This window comes from Entelurus aequoreus, linkage group LG13 (assembly GCF_033978785.1).
Source record: "Entelurus aequoreus isolate RoL-2023_Sb linkage group LG13, RoL_Eaeq_v1.1, whole genome shotgun sequence".
NCBI classification, from domain to species: Eukaryota; Metazoa; Chordata; class Actinopteri; order Syngnathiformes; family Syngnathidae; genus Entelurus; species Entelurus aequoreus.
In genome coordinates this window covers 25,383,583-25,409,827 of record NC_084743.1, presented here as the reverse complement: position 1 = coordinate 25,409,827, position 26,245 = coordinate 25,383,583, and the positions used below count along the sequence as shown (strand labels likewise).

Sequence of the window (26,245 nt, the reverse complement as noted above, 5' to 3'; positions counted from 1 at the left end):
TAAACAACTTTAACACTGTTACAAATATGCGCCACACTGTGAACCCACACCAAACAAGAATGACAAACTCATTTCCGGAGAAAATCCGCACCGTAACACAACATAAACACAACAGAACAAATACCCAGAACGCCTTGCAGCACTAACTCTTCCGGGACGCTACAATATACACCCCCCCAACCCCGCCCACCTCAACCTCCTCAGGCTCTCTCAGGGAGAGCATGTCCCAAATTCCAAGCTGCTGTTTTGAAATAATGCACTATGTGACTTCAATAATAAATATGGCAGTGCCATGTTGGCATTTTTTTCCATAACTTGAGTTGATTTATTTTGGAGAATCTTGTTACATTGTTTAATGCATCCAGCGGGGCATCACAACAAAATTAGGCATAATAATGTGTTAATTCCATGACTATATACATCGGTATCGGTTGATATCGGAATCGGTAATCAAGAGTTGGACAATATCGGAATTTCGGATATTGGCAAAAAAGCCATTATCGGACATCTCTAATATATATATATATATATATATATATATATATATATATATATATATATATATATATATATATATATATATATATATATATATATATATATATATATATATATCCAAAAAAAAAAAAAAAAAAATAGTGCTCGATACCGTGGTAGAGCGTAATATGTATGTGTGGGAAAAATCACAAGACTATTTCATCTCTACAGGCCTGTTTCATGAGGGTTTCCTCAATCGTCAGGAGATTTTAATGGAAGCATTCACATACCATGGTTTATATAGGGCACAGAGCGGGCGGGTACCGGCAGGCGTAGGGGCGTGGTGATTGGCTTCTTTCATCTCCGTAATATCGCTAAAATTCGTTCCATCTTGTCCACTAGCGACGCTGAGATCATTATTCATGCGTTCGTTACGTCTCGTCTCGATTACTGTAACGTATTATTTTCGGGCCTCCCTATGTCTAGCATTAAAAGATTACAGTTGGTACAAAATGCGGCTGCAAGGCTTTTGACAAAAACAAGAAAGTTTGATCATATTACGCCTATACTGGCTCACTTGCACTGGCTTCCTGTGCACTTAAGATGCGACTTTAAGGTTTTACTACTTACGTATAAAATATTACACGGTTTAGCTCCAGCCTATCTCGCCGATTGTATTGTACCATATGTCCCGACAAGAAATCTGCGTTCAAAGAACTCCGGCTTATTAGTGATTCCCAGAGCCAAAAAAAAGTCTGCGGGCTATAGAGCGTTTTCTATTCGGGCTCCAGTACTCTGGAATGCCCTCCCGGTAACAGTTAGAGATGCTACCTCAGTAGAAGCATTTAAGTCCCATCTTAAAACTCATTTGTATAATCTAGCCTTTAAATAGACCCCCCCTTTTTTAGACCAGTTGATCTGCCGTTTCTTTTCTTCTCTCCTCTTCTCCCCTGTCCCTTGCGAGGGGGAGTTGCATAGGTCCGGTGGCCATGGATGAAGTGCTGGCTGTCCAGAGCCGGGACCCCGGGTGGACCACTAGCCTGTGCATCGGTTGGGGACATCTCTGCGCTGCTGACCCGTCTCCGCTCGGGATGGTTTCCTGTTGGCCCCGCTGTGGACTGGACTCCCGCTGATGTGTTGGATCCACTGTGGACTGGACTTTCACAATGTTATGTCAGACCCACTCGACATCCGTTGCTTTCGGTCTCCCCTAGAGGGGGGGGGGTTACCCACATATGCGGTCCTCTCCAAGGTTTCTCATAGTCATTCACCGACGTCCCACTGGGGTGAGTTTTTCCTTGCCCGTATGTGGGCTCTGTACCGAGGATGTCGTTGTGGCTTGTGCAGCCCTTTGAGACACTTGTGATTTGGGGCTATATAAATAAACATTGATTGATTGATTGATTGATTGATGTGTTACCTAGGAGGTGTTTCCTTCTGTGACGGCATGCTGATACAATTTCGCTGCGCTTGTTGAGGGATGACAAGTCTGGACTGTATATAATAAACAGTTTCTCTTTTAAGCATAGGTTGCATCTTTTATTACCACTGTTGTAAGGTGTGCTGGATGCAAGAATTTGCCATGTTATCGAATATTCAACATTATTGTCTTTGAGATTCCAAATGTGTTTACTGAGTTCTGTAGTGTTCCGCAAGCTTTTGCTTCTGAAAGAGGCTTTGTGATTGTTCCATATGGTTTTGAATGCTCCCTCAGTTAATCCTACATATGTGTCGGATGTGTTAATGTCCTTGCGTGTTACCTTTGCTTGGTAAACGACTAATGGTTGTAAGCACCCCCCGTTGAGAGGGCAATCAGGTTTCTTGCGGCAGTTACAGCCTTTGTCGGTTTTGGAGTCGTTCTGCCTGGTGGTGGACGACTCCTTTTCAATTGCTTTATTGTGGTTTGAAATGATTTGTCGTATGTTGTTCATGCAGCTGTAGCTCAATTTAATGTTGTTCTTGTTGAATACTTTTCTTAGGGTGTTGCCTTTGGGGAAGTGTTTGTCGATCAGGGTGAGGAATTTGTGGCCAATATTAGTTGAGACGTTTTTGCTGTATGGGGGGTTGTACCAGATAATGTTGTTTCGTTTTCTGCTCCTTTTTGGTTAGTTTCCTGGCGTGGGTTCGTAGGTGAGGGTGAAGTTGTATCCGCTTTCATCAAGTGCTTTTTGGTACGGGGGGGTTGCTTTGTCGAATTCAGCTTTGCTAGATGACAGCATCGATAGTCTTTTATTAATACCGGTAGGTATTCTTTTCGTGGTGGTGGGTGGGTGGTTGCTGTCATGGTGCACGTATTGGAGTGTTGTGTTGGGTTTCGTGAATGGTTGGTAGCTGTTATTCCTCAGGTTGAAAGTGACGTCGAGGAAGTTGACGGTTTGCTTGTTGGCTTTATTATATACAGTCCAGACTTGTCATCCCTCAACAAGCGCAGCGAAATTGTATCAGCATGCCGTCACAGAAGGAAACACCTCCTAGGTAACACATGAGCCAATCACCACGCCCCTACGCCTGCCTGTACCCACCCGCTCTGTGCCCTATATAAACCATGGTATGTGAATGCTTCCATTAAAATCTCCTGACGATTGAGGAAACCCTCATGAAACAGGCCTGTAGAGATGAAATAGTCTTGTGATTTTTTCCCACACATACATATATACATACATATATATGTGATTATCAACGCAAAATACGCAATTTATTTTGACCACACATTCTCCTTCACCTTATGTTATGTTATACGGTCAGTTTTCGGGTCAATGCATACAAAAGTGCAAGGATAAGTCAGGAGACTCCTACTGTTCTAAACGGGTCACGACTTTAGAAATTTGCGTTATAAAGGATGCACATTTAAAATGCCAGTAGAGTGGAAAAACAAGTTGCCTCTATTTTGAAGCTAGTATCACCTATATCTGATTTGTGACACCAAAAGACTTACAAAGTTTGCGAATAAATAGATATGATCACAACAGTATCAATCTCACAGAGATTTCCGAGCCATTTTGAGAGTTAAAGAGGGAGCCAGTCACGTGATCGGTGTGTCGTAGAGTTAGGAAGCACAGATCCCTTCCCCATCAACGATTACTTTGGGGAAAATTATGATCCAGAACCTTATATTTTTGAGCCTGAACACAAAGAGGATGAGCAATAAGTTTTAGAAACCGAGTGCTAAAGGAATGTCGCTTTATTGAGACAATATAGCATCTAGGTGCTAAACATACAAACTAACCATAATAGACCATAATAAAAAAAATACTAACAGGTGGTCCTAGTGTGTGAATATGAGTGTGAATGTTGTCTTGTCTATCTGTGTTGGCCCTGTGATGAGGTGGCGACTTGTCCAGGATGTACTTCGCCTACCGCCCGAATGCAGCTGAGATAGGCTCCAGCACCCCCCGCAACCCTGATAGGGACAAGTGGTAGAAAATGGATGGACTTACTGTACAATGTCCACTCTCGCTGGGATGCCGACCGACAGGACGCTCACATAATCCCTTTTTAGATGAAGATTCAATCGCAATCCTCACGAAATGTTAACAAAAAAATGCAGCAACTAGCGTCTTTTTTGCCAACCCGGTGGATGTCAAAGTTGACCAGCCTTTCGGTCCATGACCACATTTATCTATTCCCGGGTGAGATATGCATTAGTTATACTGTAAAATTTACATTTAGCAAGTTTGAGACAAAGTTGAAGCAGCCGCCGGCTCAGTGTGTCAACAATAGCAGCGTAAGCTAGCGTTAGCTCAGTGTTATCAATGTGTCGCTAAAATAGGCCGTCTGCGTTAGCACTTATAATAACAATATCACTCATATTTGGTTAATTTTTAGGTCACGACCTGTAAAATGAAGTATTGTTGACGCTTTCTGGATGTTTTTTTAGTGGGTAATATGGACCCTCGATCTGTTGACTCAATTGTTAGCTATATATTTACGATTTATTTACGATGTATGTGTAATAGTCTTACATAATATGGATTGTGAATGATAGACTGCACATCTCTTTCCAATTTTTGCATATTTCCAGTATGACTGATCTGATCAATATTTTCCAATATTGCGCATTGTAAATACAATTGGATCTGGTTTAATGGATACAATGAAACACAATCAAGCATATAAAGTCAACTTGTTTTTCCACTCTACTGGTACTTTAAGGTGTGCTTATGGTGATTTACGTTTTTTTTAACTTACGGTTTATTTTGTTGTTCATGGTTACTCGTGGTAAACAATGCCAAAGCATCAAATTATAAAGTTGATGCACTCTGGCGGGGGCTTGCACGCAATTTTGGATGAGTCTCTTTGCCGCGTGGGGTTTTGCAGTCTAGCTAAGTCTCGACTTCACAGCGAGGTGGATGTACTTGTTCGGACATTAAGTGAAGCTCTAAGTGGTGTGAGAGGAGAAAATACCTACACTACTGATTGCTGGACAGGACCATTTTTTGCATTGAGGGGAACTTATTGTGCAAAACCAACTTTTCTTACTTATTGGTACCTGTTTTTGGAATTTGTATAAGTCACGGTAAATTGAAATCAAACCACGGAGGCAAGGCGGAGATATTTATAAAACAATCTTGCCTTTCTACATACTTCCTTCAAACCAGCCGTTTGGAATTCGCACAACTTGTGACGTTTTTTACATTAGTGACGTCAGCGGATTTCTCCATATATGGCAAAGTTTGACCCAAAAAGCTTTGCGTGAGTCCGCCATTGTAGTCAATACTTTCCTTCTTTTTCGCCATTCTCTTATTGTGGAGCAGACTGGCTCGTACATGCACATGCATACCCCACTGTTGCCATTTCTAACACAACGTAGTGCAAAGTTCTAACTTATATCTGTCAGGAGTTTCGGCTACGACATGGCTGGTGGGGAGAAGACACAGTCGAAGTGGAGGCACGTAAATAAGACCGTCCACAAAACTGTGCATACAGAAGAGACAGTTTGAAGATGGTCTGTAAAACATAACAATGATGCTCAATACTTTGCAGCTAGACTCAGGGTTGGCTACAGTCTCAGGACTGATTAAAGAGCACAAATGTTTGACTGACCCTGATGCACAACTTTATCCCTAAACCCAAATTGTTACCCTAACCCCGGGGTCGGGAACCTTTTTGGCTGAGAGAGCCATGAAAGTCAAATACTTTAAAATGTATTTCCGTGAGAGCCATATAATATTTTTAAACACTGAATACAACTAAATGCGTGCATTTTTAAGTAAGACCAAGATTTTTAGAGTATAATAAGTCTCTTAGTCTTTTTAATAGCATTGTTATTCAGAAGCTAACCAATAATAAACAAAATACTTCGTACCATTAATGCGACTTCTTGAACAGGTGCGGTAGGGAACGGATGGATGGATTAAAATGCATGAGAATGTTTTATATTTTGAACGTTATTTTTAACACTGTGATTACCAGCGGAATTATTCATTACTTGCATTTAAGTCCCATCTTAAAACTCATTTGTATACTCTAGCCTTTAAATAGACCCCCCTTTTAGACCAGTTGATCTGCCATTTCTTTTCTGCTTCGGTGAACACAGATGATTCGCTAGCTGTCCAAAGTCGGGACCCAGGTTGGACCACTCCTCTGTGCATCAGTTGGGGACGTCTCTGCGCTGCTGACTTGTCTCCACCCAAGGTCTCCTGCTGGCCCCACTATGGACTGGACTCTCACACTATTATGTTAGATCCACTATGGACTGGACTCTCACAATATTATGCTAGATCCACTCGACGTCCATTGCACCGGTCGCCCAGGAGCGGGGTCCCCACATCTGCGGTCCCCTCCAAGGTTTCTCATTGTCATCCCAGTGGGTTGAGTTTTTTCTTGCCCTGATGTGGGATTTGAGCCGAGGATGTCATTGTGGCTTGTGCAGCCCTTTGAGACACTCGTGATTTAAGGCTATATAAGTAAACATTGATTGATTGATTGATTGACTTATCGTGTTAAGCAATGTCAGCTAAGATTTATCTGAGAGCCAAATGCAGTCATCAAAAGAGCCACATCTGGCTCGAGACCCATAGGTTCCCTACCCCTGCCCTAACCCAAGCCCTAAACCTAACCTCCTAACCCTGTACAGGACCCAATTTCACTCCTATACATGATTACGAAGAAACTGTAGGATTATTAAAATATGATAAACCACAACCATCCGATGTATCACTACGCCTCTTGAATGGCGGATTCAGGTTACAATCACACACCCTAATAAGCTTTCCGAGGGTGCAGTGCACACCAAAGCAGCCAACAAAAACTTAAATAGCAAAGCTTCAGGGCTTCCCCTCAGTTCATAAAAAAAAAAGGAAAGGAGAACGGGAGACAAAAGAGGGAATGAGAGTAAAAGAAAAAAAGAAAACACTCACACACGCACACTTCAAAGCCATGTCATCTGGTTCTGCGGAGAGCTGTTTTGAATTAGGTTTAATTCTCCTCCCCTCCTTATGGTGAACGAGCAAGTGAAAGGAGGTGAATGAGAGAGAGGGCGCTTCTGGTATTCATTAGACCCAATATTCTTATCTTTTTTCTCTGTGCTTTCTTGCGGCTCAAACTTGATCCCCTGCAAAAGCTACGTGGCACAGGCCAGCGGTAGAGGAAGAAGGCGCAGAGACCGCAAGGTATGCATCCCAAAAAAAGAGAGCGGAGTAAGACAGCACTTCAACACAGATGAACAAAAGCGGAATGGAGAAAACACAAGTTTGTGCCCCCTTGGGACGGAAAAATATTACAATTAAAGTACTTGCAAATATGAGATATCCTATTACTGCCAATGTGCCTTTGGGCAAGACGTTCAGAATTATAAACACAATTGAAAAGCAGGTATCAGTGTATTGTTAAGTGTTGCGGTGCATTATCAATGGTATTTCTGTACTATGCTTCTGCAAAGCAGGAGGCTCAATTATTAGACAATTTAGTATCTGGATGACTCGATGACTGTAACGTGTGCGGAAGTGAAGTGAAGTGAATTATATTTATATAGCATTTTTCTCTAGTGACTCAAAGCGCTTTACATAGTGAAACCAAATATCTAAGTTACATTTAAACCAGTGTGGGTGGCACTGGGAGCAGGTGGGTAAAGTGTCTTGCCCAAGGACACAACGGCAGTGACTAGGATGGCGGAAGCGGGAATCGAAACCGGAACCCTCAAGTTGCTGGCACGGCCACTCTACCAACCGAGCTATACCGCCCCGGAAGAGCCATGACTTTGTTGAGACAGGTGTCCGTCACAGGCTTAAAAATTATTCAATAATGCAACGGCCTACAGAAAAGAATGGGGTTTAAGACCATAATAAGAATCCAGACCAATGGTGTCCAAAGTGCGGCCCGGGGGCCATTTGCGGCCCGCAGCTAATTGTTTACCGGCCCACCACACATTCTGGAAATACTATTGTAAAAATAAAAAATAACATTAAAAAAAGCGGAATGAGATGAAATCTAACGAGAAAAAGTTGCAATGTTGACACGAAAGCTGCCATGCAGGCTGTTATTTTTTCTTTTGTCTTTCTTTATTTTTCTTTTTTTGCCATTGCTCAAAAAAAAAAAAATAATGACAGAAAATCCATGTTATAATGAATTATTTTCAGGGCTCCAATTACTTCAAATATTTCACTTTAAAATGTTTTATGTGGTAAATATTGCATATATTGTGTAGTTGCCATACAAAAACATCAACGTTTTCTTTGACAAAAGCGCATAAAACAGACAAAATAATAGCTCCAGCATAAAATCGACAGATATATCTGAAGTTGATCTCGTAACTTAAGTGTTGGAAGTAAAAGAAAAACCTAATACAAATGTATCACTTTATGAGTGGGGCACCTTTTGGATCCCAAATATATTTAGTGGTATTTTATTTATCTTTTCACTGTGATTACTCAAAAATATTAAATAATTAAAATCAATGGTGTCCTGCATTATTGATCTTTTAGGGCTCTAATTCCTAAATACTGCATATTTCAGTTTCACTATAAAAAAAACAAAGTTGTTTTTGACAGAAAAGCCATAAAACATTTTTATTTTATTTTGTATTACTTTATATCAACTTGAAGTTGATATAGAGATTTACTGTAAGCGTTAAATAATTAAAAAAATATATAATCTGACTTATTTTTAACATTTTAATGACTCAGACCCTTTATGGTCCCGGGACCCCTAAAGATAAAATAAATTAAAAATCCATATATTTTGTTATGGTTTGAAAATTAAAAATATCAAAATGGCCCCCACATGCTTTAATTTTACCGTGTGCGGCCCTCAGTGGAAAAAGTTTGGACACCCCTGATCCAGACCAATGCCCCCCAACCCCTCAAGCTACTAGATGGTTTGATTAGTCTTTCACCTGTACTACTTGTCGAGAAGATCTTGTCAATTCAGTTGAGACACCAGTTTTATTAATTCCATGTTCTTAGACTTCGAAGAACAATGCAAATGAGAGCCTAATAGAAAGTTAGATGTCGAAGAATAATGCAAATGAGAGCCTAATAGAAAGTTAGATGTCGAAGAATAATGCAAATGAGAGCCTAATAGAAAGTTAGATGTCGAAGAACAATGCAAATGAGAGGCTAATAGAAAGTTACCCAGTTGGCCCTCTTCCAAAATAAACGTATTACAGTAAGCAATCACATAAACACCATGAAAAGGAATTATAATGTATTCATAATTCATTCAAATGTACGAGTACTGACACATAATGAATTGGTTGCATCGGTTTCTTTGATTTGATGATTGCGCATTTCTGAAACCAATGTGCTGAGACGACTGCACACCTGTCTGATACATCTTGGTTTTGTTGCACAAGACTAATTTGTAGGGATGCACTGATATGAAAATGATTGTCAGAAACCGAAAATGAGGAAACAAAGGCAGAAAACCGAAACACCTAAATGCATTTAGCCAATTACCGTATTTTTCGGTCTATAAGTCGCAGTTTTTTTCATAGCTTATACTCAGGAGCGACTTATGTGTGAAATTATTAACTCATTACCGTAAAATATCAAATAATATTATTTAGCTCATTCACGTAAGAGACTAGACGTATAAGAGTTCATGGGATTTAGCGATTAGGAGTGACAGATTGTTTGGTAAACGTATAGCATGTTCTATATGTTATAGTTATTTGAATGACTCTTACCATAATATGTTACGTTAACATACCAGACACGTTCTCAGTTGGTTATTTATGCGTCATATAACGTACACATATTCAGCCTGTTGTTCACTATTCTTTATTTATTTTAAATTGCCTTTCAAATGTCTATTCTTGGTGTTGGGTTTTATCAAATACATTTCCCCCAAAAATGCAAATTATACTCCAGTGCGACTTATATATGTATTTTTCCTTCTTTATTATGCATTTTCGGCAGGTGCGACTTATACTCCGGTGCGACTTATACTCTGAAAAATACGGTATTTTTGCTATTGCATTTATGACTATATTACTGACCTCACTCAACTTAAGGCATTGCAATTGCACAAATTAATATTTATCTTTCAAAGAATAAAACAACCATAATATTTTGAAAATGTGTATTTAAAATTGGTATTCCAAAATTATAAAATAAAAATGACATGACATATTTCAATATATTTTATAATAATAACAAAATGATAAAGGATTGGCGAAATACGGAATGGCGCCAGACACTGAGTGAACTCCCAAGAAGAGGTCAACAGGAAGTGTTGTTACACTGCAGCGAAACTAGACATCCATCCACCCATCCATTTTTCTACCGCTTGTCCCTTTACGGGTCACGGGGGGTGCTGGAGCCTATCCCAGCTGCATTCGGGCGGTAGGCAGGGTACACCCTGGACAAGTCGCCACCTCATCGCAGGGCCAATGCAGATAGTCATTGGATTAATGCTCAGCTTTGTCCCGTCCGTCGGACACTGAGCGTCTCTGGGAGTCTATGGACAGTAGGCTGGCCTGGACGGCGCATGGTGATTGGATGATCTGTCTGAAGCTATTGATTGTCAGCTAAATGAGCGAATGAGCGATTTTGGAATACAAATCACTGCCGGAGCATTTTTCAAGTTACATTCCATCGTTTCGAGTTGATCTGAAGACGTTTTCAATCCTTTTAGTGACTTTTACTTGATTAAAAACAACTTGTGAAGAATACAGAATATTTTTCTGGTGTTATTGGAGACTGTGCTGATGTTTGGAGAACGCTAACTTCCATAAAGGAGCGTGGTTACAGCGTTTTTCAAAGCTCCGTGTCCCAACGACGGACAGCTTTTTTCAACATGTTCTAAAACGACGCCAACGCAGATTGGCGCGTTAGTACCCCAGATCTCCCCAAAAGGCGGCGGGCGTTCTCCCAAGACCGCCATTAAAAATGTAACATGTTTATTTTTTGCAGTCTTTGGCAGACCACGGCAAATTGCCAAGCTGCCATGAACCGCCATCAAACCGGCAATGTGCAAACTGTAATAAAAGTTTTCAGTGCCCGGGTGACATCCGGTCTGAAGCTGCTGCCATCAGGGCGTTGCTTTGTAAGCCATCATACCACGCGTTGTTGAGTGGGGGTATGTACATAGGTGCATGTATTGTCTATAAGCCTGGAGGTCATCCCAGTTGTTTTTCAAAGTGAGGGAAGGAATTTTCAGGGCGCCTTTTGCTACACTGGTTTCGCTGTGGTGTTTTCAGCAAGGCCTTGCCAAGGCCGTTGCACAGGCAGTCAAATCCATCCATCCATCCATTTTCTACCGCTTGTCCCTTTTGGGGTCGAATCGTTGATAAGAACTGTTTTTGGTTGACGAGCAAACACATTCCAATGGTTTGTCAACAATTGTCCATTGTGGCTCTCAAATTGATCATAATTTTGCCTTGCAGACTGGAACGCTTCTCCGATATTTTATCCAATTTGCGATTCAATTCCGAGATTGCCGAAGTCTGAGTGCTCACAGCTCTGCCCATTTTGCCCATCACAACAGGCAGCCTTTGGGCTCCTTGATAGGCTGCAATCGTCTTCAGAATTTGTCAGTAGACCAGACCAACGCTCACTCCAATCAGCAGATGACCTGTTATCGCAATTCCAAATAGATATACATCTTAAATCTTTTTCGAAGGAAAGAACTGCCAGGCACAGGACTCGCCACTTCTCCCCAGAGTCTCTCATGTATCCAGCAGCAAACTTCCCGACAGGACAAGCAGGTTCCCACGAACCTGTACTACTGATGTCATTTCGGTTCAGACATCAGTTTATCAACTCCATGTTCTTAGATTTCAAAGAACGGTGCAAATGAGAGGCTAATAGAAAGTTAAAGACAACAAGACAAGGACAAAGAGCAAGGCAGGGAGTATAGGACAGGAAGGGGGAAATGCGTCTGCCTTCGTTCAGAGCCAGCAAGAAACAAACACGGCCAAGATGTTAAAAATTATACATGTAATCATTTTTAAAAGTGACTCAAAACGTTAAAAGGCCACAGCATGTTCTTTCTAAGTAAGTGGGTGCATAGTACCAAGTAAATCCACAGTATATACTAATGCTATGGCTACAATGTGTAGGCGGGCAGGTAATGACTGCATCAATGACACAATCTGTTTTTTCCATTCCATCCTGGTAGCTAAACGGAAATGGTAATATTCAGTCAACCAGTGAGCAGACTGGGCTTTAGCTCATCTCTCGTTTGGGAATTGTACCACTGCAAATGCTACCTGGACTTAAAAATGGGAAAATGAGGATGCAAAACATGGCACACTGTACTCCTTGGACTTTGCCAATGATACCTCAAAAATATGTATGTGTTTTGTTTTTTTAATTCCACATAATAAAGACTTTGGGTTTGTTACTTTTGCTGACAAAGTACATTAATATAGAATTGCAAGTGCACCAATCAAAGCAGTGTGGATAAAAGTTTGCGATTTCATGTCTCACTTTGTGGCAAATTAAAGCGTCAAGATGAATGGATTATTGGGTCCAGATTTATAGACATAACTGAGAGGGAGAGCCCAAAGGGGTCTGGCGTGCATTAAGAAGATATGCCGTGCTTCCGGTAGCTGGCGTGCCTAAACGCTGACTGGTGGTTTGATGTCTTTGGTTCGGGATAGACAGGCCTTTGCAGACCGTAGGCTCACTTTCAAAGAGCACAAGGACCAAAATACTTCTTCTACACATGCACTTGTGTGTGTGAGGATATAAATAGACTACAATATAAGGTCAAGCATGAGGAGGAGAGTACTTAGTTCTAACATGTGTGCCATAGGAAGACCTCGACTCATTCCCAAAAGCTCTTTATGACAAACGATTCAACATTATGAAACAGATGCTTACCTGAACGCTGCAAGGTACTCTGCATCACCCATGGGAGGTTCAAGTCCTCCAGTAAACGCCACGTTCACGTTGAAGCCCGCGCCAGGCCCGCTGCCAACCTACAGGGGGGGCCAACAAACACCTCGGTCAGCGAATTAATCAGCATATAGAGCGATGGCAGCCGGTGACCAGACTCGTACCTCATCGGGGGCTCCACTTCCAGGAAAGAAATTACCATCGTCGTAGCGATGCAGCGACAGATATAGAACACTGGGGTCAGCGTAGAAGGCCTGCTGGGTGCCGTTGCCATGGTGAACATCCTATTGTATCAAGAAACATACGTCATGAAGTAAGTATGGTCATTTACACATATTTAAATTATTTCCTATTTGCGCTGATTTAAATGCTTTGCTTTTTTCCCTTAAAGGGTAACTATTAGAGATGTCCAATAATATCGGACTGCCGATATTATAGGCTGATAAATACTTTAAAATATAATATCGGAAATTATCGGTATCGGTTTCAAAAAGTAACATTTATGACTTTCCGTACGTCCTACACGGACGCCAATAAACCTTAAAGGCACTGCCTTTGCGTGCCGGTCCAATCACACGGCTTTTCACACACAAGTGGATGCAAGGCATACTTGGTAAACAGCCATACAGGTCACACTGAGGGTAGCCGTACAAACAACTTTAACACTGTTACAAATATGCGCCACACTGTGAACCCACACCAAACAAGAATGACAAACACATTTCGGGAAAACATCCGCACCGTGACAAAACATAAACACAACAGAACAAATACCCAGAACCCCTTGCAGCACTAACTCTTCCGGAACGCTACAATATACACCCCCCACTACCCCCTACCCGCCCCCCCCCCTCCCAACCCCGCTCCCCCCAACCCCGCCCACCTCAACCTCCTTATGCTCTCTCAGGGAGAGCATGTCCCAAATTCCAAGCTGCTGTTTTGAGGCATGTTCAAAAAAATAATGCACTTTGTGACTTCAATAATAAATATGGCAGTGCCATGTTGGCATTTTTTTCCATAACTTGTTTTGGAATACCTTGTTACATTGTTTAATGCATCCAGCGGGGCATCACAACACAATTAGGCATAATAATGTGTTAATTCCACGACTGTATATATCGGTATCGGTTGATATCGGAATCGGTAATTAAGAGTTGGACAATATCGGGATATCGGCAAAAAAGCCATTATCGGACACCTCTAGTAACTATTATGCAAAACCGACTTATTTCACCTATTGGTCTGTGGATTTGGGTATTTGGATAAGTCCTGAAAATTTGAAATCAAACCATGAAGGCATTGTGGAGATATTTATCTCGCCTTCCTTCATACTGCCTCCAAATGAGCCGTTTTGAATTTTCATAATTTTGGAATTTTTATCCCTATAGCGGATATCTCCATATATGGTAAAGTTATACTTGAAGAGCTTTGTGCGAGTCCGCCATTGTAGTCCGACGCTGCAGTCAATGAGTCCCTTTCTTTTCCCTCTATGCTCTTGTTGTGGGGCAGACTGGCTCGTACATGCACATGCATCCTCCGCTGTTGCCATTTCCAATAAAAAGTAGCGTAAAGTTCGAACTTATATCTGTCAGTAGACTCCACATGGAAGCGCTAAAAACTACAACGTGGCTGACGGGCAGGAGACGCAGTCGAAGTGGATTATCAATTTAGAATGTAAAAAGAAACACTTGCTAGAGAATTTCACAAAGACAACACAAATTATGCAATGTGGAAATTAAATTCGACGTGAGTGTCCAAGGCTAGTCACATTTTGTCATGAGTTCCAAAAAGGGATTGTCATCAATATGGTGCATATTAGGACTTTTTGTCTATTTCTCAAAAATGTTTTTATTACACTTGAACCAAAAAGTTCCCGCAGTCTAGTGGTGGAGTGGCATGACAATGACTTGGCGTACAACACTCCACAGACACACAGACAGACGAAAAGGAAATGAAAAAGTCCCTTCAAAGGCTTCTGAGAATAACCATAGACAAAACCTAGACACAACCACGACTTTGTCATCCACTCTTTCTGCACGGCATGTCTTTCAGCTACGTTGTGAATCATCTATGTATTATTGTTTCCAACGGTGACACGCTAAACAAGTAAATAATAGTTTAAGAACGTTAAAGGGGACTCATGGTGATTTGAATTTTGATTTAAAACACTTCCCTGTGGTCTAGATAATATATATGTAAATTTTTTTCTTCAAAATTGAAAAAAAAAACTTTGGCTGTAATTAGAGATGTCCGATAATGGCTTTTTTGCTGATATACGATATTCCGATATTGTCCAACTCTTAATTACAGATTCCGATATCAACCGATACCGCTATATACAGTCGTGGAATTAACACATTATTATGCCTAATTTTGTTGTGATGCACAGCTGGATGCATTAAACAATGTAACAAGGTTTTCCAAAATAAATCAACCCAAGTTATGGAAAAAAATGCCAACATGGCACTGCCATATTTATTATTATTATTGAAGTCACAAAGTGCATTATTTTTTTAACATGCCTCAAAACAGCAGCTTGGAATTTGGGACATGCTTTCCCTGAGAGAGCATGAGGAGGTTGAGGTGGGCGGGGTTGGGGGGCGGGGTAGGGGGTAGCGGGGGGGTGTATATTGTAGCGTCCCAGAAGAGTTAGTGCTGCAAGGGGTTCTGGGTATTTGTTCTGTTGTGTTTATGTTGTGTTACGGTGCGGATGTTCTCCCGAAATGTGTTTGTCATTCTTGTTTGGTGTGGGTTCACAGTGTGGCGCATATTTGTAACAGTGTTAAAGTAGTTTAAAAGGCCACCCTCAGTGTGACCTGTATGGCTGTTGACCAAGTACGCCTTGCATTCACTTGTGTGTGTGTGTGAAAAGCCGTAGATATGATGTGATTGGGCCGCCACGCAAAGGCAGTGCCTTTAAGGTTTATTGGCGCTCTGTACTTCTCCCTACGTCCTTGTACCACTCCGTACAGCGGCGTTTTAAAAAGTCATAAATTTTACTTTTTGAAACCGATGCCGATAATTTACAAACCTATACCGATAATTTCCGATATTACATTTTAAAGCATTTATCGGCCGATAATATTGGCAGTCCGATATTATCGGACATCTCCAGCTGTAATTGCTGCCAAAGGTGCATGTGATTTTTGTATTTATTTATTGATTTTTTTCTTTTTAATCAGTTAGCAAAAATTAAAAAAAAGAAAACTTTTCACATTTTCATAATGGGGTTGTGTGTGGAATTTTCAGCACAAAAATGTATATATTCCATTTTGGAATAAGGCTGTTTCATAACAAAATGTGGAAAAAGTGAAGCGCTGTGAATACCTTCCGGATGCATGTTGCACGTCGGTGTTATTATGTGCATGCAAAATAAAAAAAAATACTTTACCATGCCTGTTTTTGTGTTTTCTTATAACCTGGCTGTGACGTACCAACGTAGCTGCAAAAGCCCGCGTACAGAGACATTCAAAATTGCGTGCAAGCTCACGCCAAAATGCATGAACCTTATGTTTTGATACTTTTGCATTGTTTAACACTAGTATCCAACATTGTAACAACATTTATGTGCCAGAGAAGACCAAATTTATCATTGGTCCCCTTTAAAAAATTCATACATATTGTACAATTATGTTGTACTATTAACGTCAACATTGTCTAGTTGCATAGCATTAAAAGACAATAACTTGCTGTTCAGTGCAAAGAATGCACATTTTTATTTTGTATTAACCTCCAGGTTGTTACATCACAGCAACTAACAAAATGCATATGTTTATTAATTGTATTACGTTCTGAACAATGTTTATTCTCATTATATGTGTCATTGCAGTAATATTGCATTATAAAAAAAGATAAATATGCATGTTTTAATGATAATTTGATGGAAACGATTACAGCGGATGTAAAGGATGAAAAAAAATATGTATATGTTTTTGAGTTGTACGTGAATCATGGCTGGTGGTTTTGTAGCGTGCAGTGTGTTTTATGTGGAACTCACCCAGTCCACAATGAGGATCTTGCTGACACTGAGCCTCTGCTGCAGGAGCCTGGCCGCTATCGCCACCGAGTTAAAGTAACAGAATCCCCTGAAGACGAAAGCAAGTGAGAGCATTATTTTAAATATTAAATTCTAATAAAATACATTTGTTGGGACTGTTCACACATACAATCAGCACTTTTTACAGTTTCTTAACAACGCTGTTTATAAAACCTACTTCGTTATACAGTATCTATATCAGGTGTGTCTAAACTTGTCTCACAATGAGCCTCACAATAAAAAAAAAGAAAACATGCTTGGGGCCATTTTGGATATTTTGGATTTTCAAAACCAATACAATATATTTTGCATCCCTTAGAGCGCCCCTCAATTTTGATGAATGTTAAAGGTCCAGAGGATCCAAAAAGTGTTGAAAATAAGTCATACGGTAGGAAGAGGAGTCATGTGGCCCCATTTATCGCACTTTACCTGACACATAAAAAGTGACAAATTGGGGTTGCACTATCCACTTTAGCCGCCAGATGGCAATAGAGTGTCGAATATCTTAAAATGTGTTTTGTGGCAATTCCAACTTTGACCACAGCGTCCGTAGTTATGTAGAGTGACGCTTTCCATCATTTTCAGCAAAAGGATGAACCCCATGAGGCCATATGAATCCTTTCGCTACTATATAGTAATATAGTTTTGTTTTTAAATTCGGAGGGGCAAGTAGGACCTCTGGAAAATGCGTATTGTGACTACGTTGGGAGACAAGGAAGACCGGTGTGTTTTGTTCATAAACGTTAATAAGGATACAATGTTATGCAGAGGTGTACTTATAACAATTTAAAAGACAAATAACACTGTTTTAATGCAGCGGTGTAGTCATAACAATAAAGAAATTATACTATTTATAGTCATGGTATTTTCTCTCTCCTATGGGGGGCCCGCTTGTCCCTCTCGGGGTCGCAGGGGTGGCTGGAGCCTATCCCAGCTGGACTAAAGCAGAAGGCGGGGTTCACCCTGGACAAGTCGCCACCTCATCGCAGGGCCAACACAGATAGACAGACAACATTCACACTCACATTCACACACTAGGGCCAATTTAGTGTTGCCAATCAACCTATCCCCAGGTGCATGTCTTTGGAGGTGGGAGGAAGCTGGAGTACCCGGAGGGAACCTACGCAGTCACGGGGAGAACATGCAAACTCCACACAGAAAGACCCCGAGCCCGGGGATGGAACCCAGGACCTTCGTATTGTGAGGCACACGCACTAACCCCTGTTTCACTGTGCTGCCCCCATTGCTATAGCATTTTTATTTATTTATGTATTATGGCAACCCCCCCGCCAAAAAATTTAACATAATTAATAGAAAATAAAATACATGTTTTAATGGGAAAAATAGATAAAATTGCAATATTTTCCCCAAAGTTTATTTATTTTTTATTTTTTATTTGATATCAAGTATTTGGAGCCTTGAAGAGGTAAATCATTCAGAACAACATTGCTTTTCATTCATTGATTCATTAATATTTTTTAAACAAGTTTGAAAAGAAAAATCTGACTCAAGGTCTCTCTCCAAAGGGATAATTGTAAAAATAAGCCATGTATTACTATATATTATTTTTACTTTTAATACTTCAATCTCAAGTTCAGAGATTCTCAAACTATGTTACATGGGCTCCATCTAGTGGTACGCCAAAGAGTCACTTGATTAAAATACAGTGTTGTATTTTCCTATATTCAAACACAGTGTTACTGTTCAAAGTGTGTGTAATGTTACAGTGGCCAAACTACTAAATATGTTTGTTAAATAAAACCCCTGCCTTGTTTTCAATGAATACTTAGGCCTACTACACAACTGTATTTTAATGTTAGTCATAATGGCGGTACAAATGTTTTGTGAAAAAAGCTTGAGAACCACTGCCTTGGGGCTCCCCTCAATTTTGGTGAATGTTTAAGGTCCCAGAGTCATTTAAGTGTTGAAAATGTTTCTTTTTTCTTTTTTTACGTTTAAAACTTAAATACCTATAGATCTACTTCAGAATTATCCACTGCCATAACGTTTTTTTAAATTATTTTATATATATATATATATTTTTTTTTTTTCACAAGAAAACCCCATTTTTTAATGGCAAAAACACAAAATATGCCATATATGTTTCAAAATGAGATATTTGATATAAAGTAATTATTATAATAATTCATAACAACATTTATTTTGATTAATTATTCTTTTTTGAATAATGACAGTTAAAAAAAACAAAAACATATCTGGACTCCAAAAGGCCCCCACTCATAAACAATACAAAAATAAGAAATTAATCACTATATATAATTTTTACTTTCAACGCTTAAATCTCTAGATCAAATTAAGATCTATCTGACGATTATACGCTTATATTATTTTTTGAGCAATGAAAAAAAAAAACTGCCTCAATACTGTCAATATTGCACAATGTTCTCGTTACATTACACCTGTTTGCTCTTTTATTCCACTTTTTATGTTATTTTGTAATAGTACTTTTCCTTGTTGATGTCTCAAGAAGGGTAGAAATACAAGAACACACACACACGTATACACACACACACACACACACACACACACACACACACACACACACACACACACACACACACACACACACACACACACACACACACACACACACACACACACACACACACACACACACACACACACACACACACACACACACCTCTTGTTTGCCTCCTCCTTGCTTCAGTCATGTACGGACGATACGGTGAAGTGGATTTTACTTTATAAATCTTAATTATTGTAGCAATGTGGTTGTTAACTTTAAGGCCTTTTGTGATTTCAGATTGTTTGTGAGGGCACCAAAGGGATTTCTGCCTGTTAAGTTAAAGTTAAAGTTAAAGTACCAATGATTGTCACACACACACTAGGTGTGGTGAAATTTGTCCTTTACATTTGACCCATCCCCTCGTTCACCCCCTGGGAGGTGAGGGGAGCAGTGAGCAGCAGCGGTGGCCACGCTCGGGAATCATTTTGGTGATTTAACCCCCAATTCCAACCCTTGATGCTGAGTGCCCAGCAGGTAGGTAATGGGTCGCATTTTTATAGTCTTTGGTATAAACTCATGACCTACCGATCTCAGGGCGGACAATCTAACCACAAGGCCACTGAGCAGCTGTGTGTGCCATGTTGGAGGAGCAGTGCATACAGGACAATTCAGCTTGTCGTTGTTGATGTTTTGGTTTCTTAATTAATTTTCAAAATGTGCCAATGGACACCTCTGATCTAGATACAGTGAAACCTCGAAAGGTGATTACCGTATTTCCTTGAATTGCCGCCGGGAATATAGTATTCGCCTGCCTAGAATTACAGCCGGGTCAAACTCGTTTCGCAAAATAATTAGCTCATGCTTGGCACTTCCGCCGGGTCAAACTCGTTTCGCAAAATAATTAGCATATGCCTAGAATTTCCGCCGGGTCAAACTCGTCACGTCACGAGTGACACTTCCCCTGTCATCATTTTCAAAATGGAGGAAGCTGATTTCAGTAATTTGAAATTGCATAAAAGGGAAGAAAAATATAAATATTGTGTTATTATATACCGGTAATTGCAATTCTTATTACTAATAATGTTAGTTTGGAGTGGTGGAGAGCTGACTTTTTGTTGTTGGAGTTGCGTCTTTCAAAGCGCTTTATTTTGAAAAACCGGTATGCCTCGTTTCACCGCCGAGTCAAACTCGTCACGTCACGAGTGACACTTCCCATTTCAAGGCATCATTTTCCAAAATGGAGGCTAATTTCAATAATTTAAAATCGCATAAAGGGAAGAAGATACAGAGCTATTCAGTAGGATTTAAGGTCCAAGCTATTGAATATGCTAAAAATAACAGTAAGCAGCTACCGTATGTTTTATTAATATACCGTAGCTGCGTGTGTCAAATATGAGTCATTAAATGACTCCCGCCTCCTGGTGGTAGAGGGCGCTAGTGATCCTTCTTGCGACTACCGGTACTGCAGAAGAAGACAACAAGCAGCAACAAGGAGGCGATTGTTTGCTTGCACTTTTTACATGGAGGATTACATATCTAAAATAAAACAGTTTTCTAAACTGGACTTTCAATCGAAGCAGGAGGTAATAATTAAAGGAATATCTCCATTGAGACAGAGAGACTTTTAAAACTGAAGAAAGATAAACGATGCTTTTGATCAGCAGCAGCTGCGCATGGACTCATTTAAAAGTAAAGGTAAGACCATAATAACATTTTTTTTTATTAAATGTGCTTTTCATGATAAGGTAAGCGCCGGAGTGAGAAGATGTTTTAAAATAATTAGCGCATGCTTGCCTATCCCGCATGCTTTTGGTAAGCGCAGGAGTGAGAAGAGGTTTTACATTAATTAGCGCCTCGGCGGCTATTCAAGGAAATACGGTAGTTTGCACAATTATTGCACACTTATTAATTTCAATAGAACATAGTTTGTTTTGGGGTATGGCCTTGGTTACGTACAGTATTTGATGTACTTACATCGGAGTGTTCTCCTCTGCATGGTGCCCAGGTGGTCGCACTACCGCAAAACCATTCTGTCAGAGAGAACACACCCGTTATCTACACAATTAACTGGGACTCTGACAACACATTATGCTCGCACACACACACACAATACTTTTTAAACAGGCACATTTTTTCGTGGGGTCTCCCACTGCTACATGGGGACATTAGATAAATATCCAGGGTGATGTTAAGCGAGGCAAGACGGACTAATGATGTTTAGGCAGCTGCTGTGGATTAGCGGTCAGTGGGGAGATGACTGTGGAGACATTGGTTGCTGTACATGTAGCGGAACAATGCCTGGGCGAGAGGAAAGGCACAGCTGCAGGTGTGAGAAGACACGATTAATGTCCTCCTGTTGAGGTCCCAGTTGTTGGTGCAGGTGGAATTTGGCTATGGAGGATCTCCAATGAGCGTGTGTGGAAGGGTGTTTAAGGCAGTCCCTCAGGATTTTGCAAAGTTGCCATCACATCAATTCAAGCATATTCAACCAATACCTCCGCACAATTTTGCAAATTATTACCATTTTCAACAATCAAATTAGTCCTGGCAGTACCCAAACACAACTCTCTAATTAATCAATTGTCTCCCAGCATCGCCCCACGTCTTCACTTCCTTGTTTACAGTGACGTTTTTTAAATATTTTCCAAGATGGCACCGCTGTAGTGGCTGCTGGTTGCAGGAGCTCTGTGCTCTTGTATCATCCCTTTGTGTTCCTTATGTTTCCCTCTTGTTTTCATGTGGGTTTTTTTTTGTTGGCCTTTTGGCTCGGGACCCTTTCGGGCTCTGTGACAAGGGGTGGGACTTTTGTGACTTCTGCTGTGTTTTTTATGTGAACTGCGACTTGTCCAGGGTGTACCCCGCCTACCGCCCGATCTTCATTCAATTCTCCCCTTTCCTATGGCTATGACATCAACAGCTAGACCAGTGGTTCTTAACCTTGTTGGAGGTACCGAACCCCACCAGGTTCATATATAAAATTATGTTTTTTTTCAAATTCAAGACAAAGTTATATGTTTTTGGTAACACTTTAGTATGGGAACATATTCTAAATAACAAAGACTTAATTTAGAGTTTTTTGGACACTAGGGGAACATAGTCTAAGTAACAAAAACTTAATTTAGAGTTATTTGGTTAGGGTTAGGGCCAGGGTTAGGGTTATAATAAGGCCATGGCAAATAAGGCATTAACAAGTACTTAATAATGACTAGTTAAGAGCCAATATGTTACTAATTTGCATGTTAATAAGCAACCAATTAATGGTGAATATGTTCCCCATACTAAAGTGTTACCATGTTTTTTTACTGGTGCACAAAATGAACCGTGCATGAACATCACCTTGTTCAAACAACTAAACCAACACAGTGCATAAACTCACAACAAATTACACACCTGCAAATCAGTCAGCTGTTCCCGTATCCGTAATACGCCGATAAGGAGAAGTTTTTATTTACACGATGAGTCGGGTGTGTCTTGACCTCCGCCGAACCCCTGAGGCCGACTCACCGAACCCCTAGGGTTCCATCGAACCCAGGTTAAGAACCACTGCGCTAGACTCAATGGTCTCACTGGTAGAGTTCAGGTAAACTACATGCAGTGTCTTGGAACATAAATAAAAATGTACAATTCACTTTCAACCTTAAAACATGCATACATGTGCACAAGGATGTCTGCAACTTGTGGACGACAGAACAGACTGCAAACAATAAGACATAACAATAATAATAATAAGACAGTCTTTGGTGTTTGTTTTACAAACTATGCACGTAACGGAGGCCAGTCGGAGTGGCCAGGCCATGTATACGTTGGTAATTTCTATTGCTACTTTTGTTTTCGCCCTCTTTTTGTGCCCTTGTGTGCATTATCCTTTCCATCCTTATCTTTTTCATCCTTTGTTACTGCGCTACTGTGCGGAACAATTTCCCTTGTGGATCAATAACGTTTGTCTAAGTCTAAATAAACCTCACTCCCCGACAACTTTAAGAGCAGTGCTGACTATCGGGTTGATAGTCTGGGCGTTCAGCTTGGTGAGTACACCTTTCAACCATTTTTACCACTGTACATCTTTTCAAGGGAGAATAGTAAAAAAATGAAGCTTCCCAGCAGGCACAAGTCATTGATGCAGCATTGATTATCCATACATGTCCTTTAAAACTGACTTTGAAACAACGTTGCAAAATAGTTGTATTTGTCAATTGAGACAATGTTGATGTCCAACGTTGGATCCACGTTGTTGGTTGGGTAATGACCACATTTCAATGGTCAAATCAGCGTCATAACCTGACATCGATTATATGTTGTCAAAAAGAATGTTTTTTCAACGTTGTGTTTGTGTTGTAAAATATTGATTGGGAAATGACCAAATTTCAAAGGTCAATTCAACGTCAGAACCCAACATTCATTCAATCAATCAATCAATGTTTACCTATGTAGCCCTAAATCACGAGTGTCTCAAAGGGCTGCACAAGCCACAACGACATCCTCGGCTCACATCCCACATCAGGGCAAGAAAAATGTGATTTAACGTCGTCAAAAAAGGATGTCGTTTCAACGCTATGTTTGAGTTTCTCAACGTCAGGACCTAATTCAACAAGTTCTCAACGTTGTTTTAATGTCTTGTGCCTGCTGGGTTGAATGCACTTTAGAGTAGTCAGTGTACAGCTGGTATACAAAGTGTCATTTGTATAGTAATGCCCTTTAAGAATATTTGTATTGTTTACTCATCTTTAGAAAAAAAATGTTTTTAACTGTGAATTTTTTGTTTTTATTCTCATGTAAAGGCTGAGATTACATTTTTAGTGTTTTCCTTTTCTTTCCTTTGTTAAAGCCTATTTTGCATATTTTAGAGTGAAATGTTTGTAAGAGGCTTCCATCCATCCATTTTCTACCGCTTATTCCTTTTGGGGTCGCGGGGGGCGCTGGAGCCTATCTCAGCTACAATCGGGCGGAAGGCGGGGTACACCCTGGACATGTCGTGGTAAGAGGCTTTCCTCAGTCTTTTTGTTAATATTTGTTCATTAATTACCTTCTTTCTTTCCCATATTATAATTACAGTGGACGAACCAAAACAATTTATTGCTACTTTCACTTTCTCCTGCAATTTTACAGCTATAAAAACTATACTTTTTATAGGATTTTTTGCAGTGGTGTGCCGTCAGGGCCAGCAAGGCCTTTGCTGCTGGCCTAACATAACTACAAATCATAATCATAATTAGAGATACAATTATTTTTTTACTTACTTTTCTTAAATATCTAAAAGTATTCATATTCTCTTAATGTCATATTATGCTTGTTCCAGTGCTGTTGTTTTTAGTTTTAGTTTGTATCCAATCAGAATTCAGCTAGCTTATGTTGCCATGCTGTACCAAATCTGCCCGAGGCCTTCAGAATCAACAATGCGGGCGTCTGTGCACTGTAAGAGAACAGGCACATACAGTTGATAGACAGTAGCAATAACCAATCAGATCACGAGTTGTTGTCAGTAAGGCCTTCTAGCTGGCCTAAGGTTGAACGTGACATTTACGCGGCCTGTGATTGGATACTCACCGGGACCGTTAGCGGATGCATTTGAGAACACATAGAGTTGATAGACAGTTGCGATAGCCAATCAGATCACAAGTTGTTGACAGCAGCCTGTCTAAGTAGCCTGATGTTAACGAGACTGTGATTGGATACTCACTTGTCATTCCAAAGTGAGTATCCAATCACTAGTTTAAATTTAGCAGGAAGCAGGAAGTGTTGCAGAGAGAAGGCAAACAAAACGTTGATTAGGTGGCAGATATATATTTGCAAGCCCATTTTCAAGAAGAAACTACATCTTGTTAGACGATGTCGGTCAACCCCGGACCCTAGCTCAGCTGTTCTGGCGATGGAATGGGGAAATGCTCGCCATTTCCACTCGAATAAGCCGACGACGAAAGGTATCACTGGCTTATACGGCGTCGAAAAGGTTCTTTAAATTGTGAGTTCAAATATGACAGTACCACATAAGATATGTTTTAATTGGTCATGCGTTTTAATTGTTTTTTAAATGCGCCAGAATATAACCCGTTTTGTACACTGTTGATGCGATTCAATACACAGTAGGGCGTAAATGTGTTCCTGTATGGTATTTCTCCATTTCTCCAATGGTCATGTGGTGACATAAATTATGGTATTTTGAGAGGTAATTATTGAAGTCGGACATCACCGAAGGCCTAGGTGGGAAACGCACGGCCCGCCACTGAATTTTTGGGATAGACTTCTGCAAATTCAGGCATCTCTTAAAAGGCCTGCAAGATTGCAGGGGACGGGTAAATTGTTGTCAATGTTCAAAATAGCTAAAAAAATTACAAATTCTTAAAATCACAACAGGATGTATCGTATTTTTCGGAGTATAAGTCGCTCCGGAGTATAAGTCGCACCGGCCAAAAATGCATAATAAAGAAGGAAAAAACATATATAAGTCACACTGGAGTATAAGTCGCATTTTTTGGGGAAATGTATTTGTTAAAACCCAACACCAAGAATAGACATTTGAAAGGCAATTTAAAATAAATGAAGAATAGTGAACAACAGGCTGAATAAGTGTACGTTATATGACGCATAAATAGTTCAAGTTTCAAGTTTATTATTCTTCGGTCAATCGTCAACAAAATAAACAAACAGTTGTACATCTTAAATTGAAAATGAAAATGTTGCAGACCGAAAGGGTTTAGGCTGAAGTTGAACACTTATTGCGCCTAACCCTATAAACAATGTCAAGTACAAAATAAACTTCCGAAAATTATTGAATGTCCATTGTACAACATATTATAAATACACATTATACATAACATAAACACAGTTCAATTATACACACAGTAAAGGCATGTGAAATATCCTTGTAGACCTGTTAAACCTTTGTACCAATTTATATACTACAGGTATATACAAACAATTGTACTTCCATTATTATTTATAACCCACAATTAGTATTTGAATTAA

General features: G+C 40.1%; 1 protein-coding gene across 5 annotated transcripts in view; it reads right to left on the bottom strand.

Moving 5' to 3' along the window:
* hdac4 (histone deacetylase 4) overlaps positions 1–26,245 on the bottom strand; it is a 238,771-nt gene that overhangs the window by 45,622 nt on the left and 166,904 nt on the right. For all 5 annotated transcript variants that reach the window (XM_062067611.1, XM_062067614.1, XM_062067612.1 and 2 more), the window contains exons 18-21: positions 21,257–21,312; positions 16,756–16,843; positions 12,923–13,042; positions 12,744–12,841 (exon numbers count right to left, since the gene is read on the bottom strand). In XM_062067611.1, the coding sequence (XP_061923595.1) occupies positions 12,744–12,841; positions 12,923–13,042; positions 16,756–16,843; positions 21,257–21,312 (362 nt within the window). The remainder of the gene's footprint in view (positions 1–12,743; positions 12,842–12,922; positions 13,043–16,755; positions 16,844–21,256; positions 21,313–26,245) is intronic.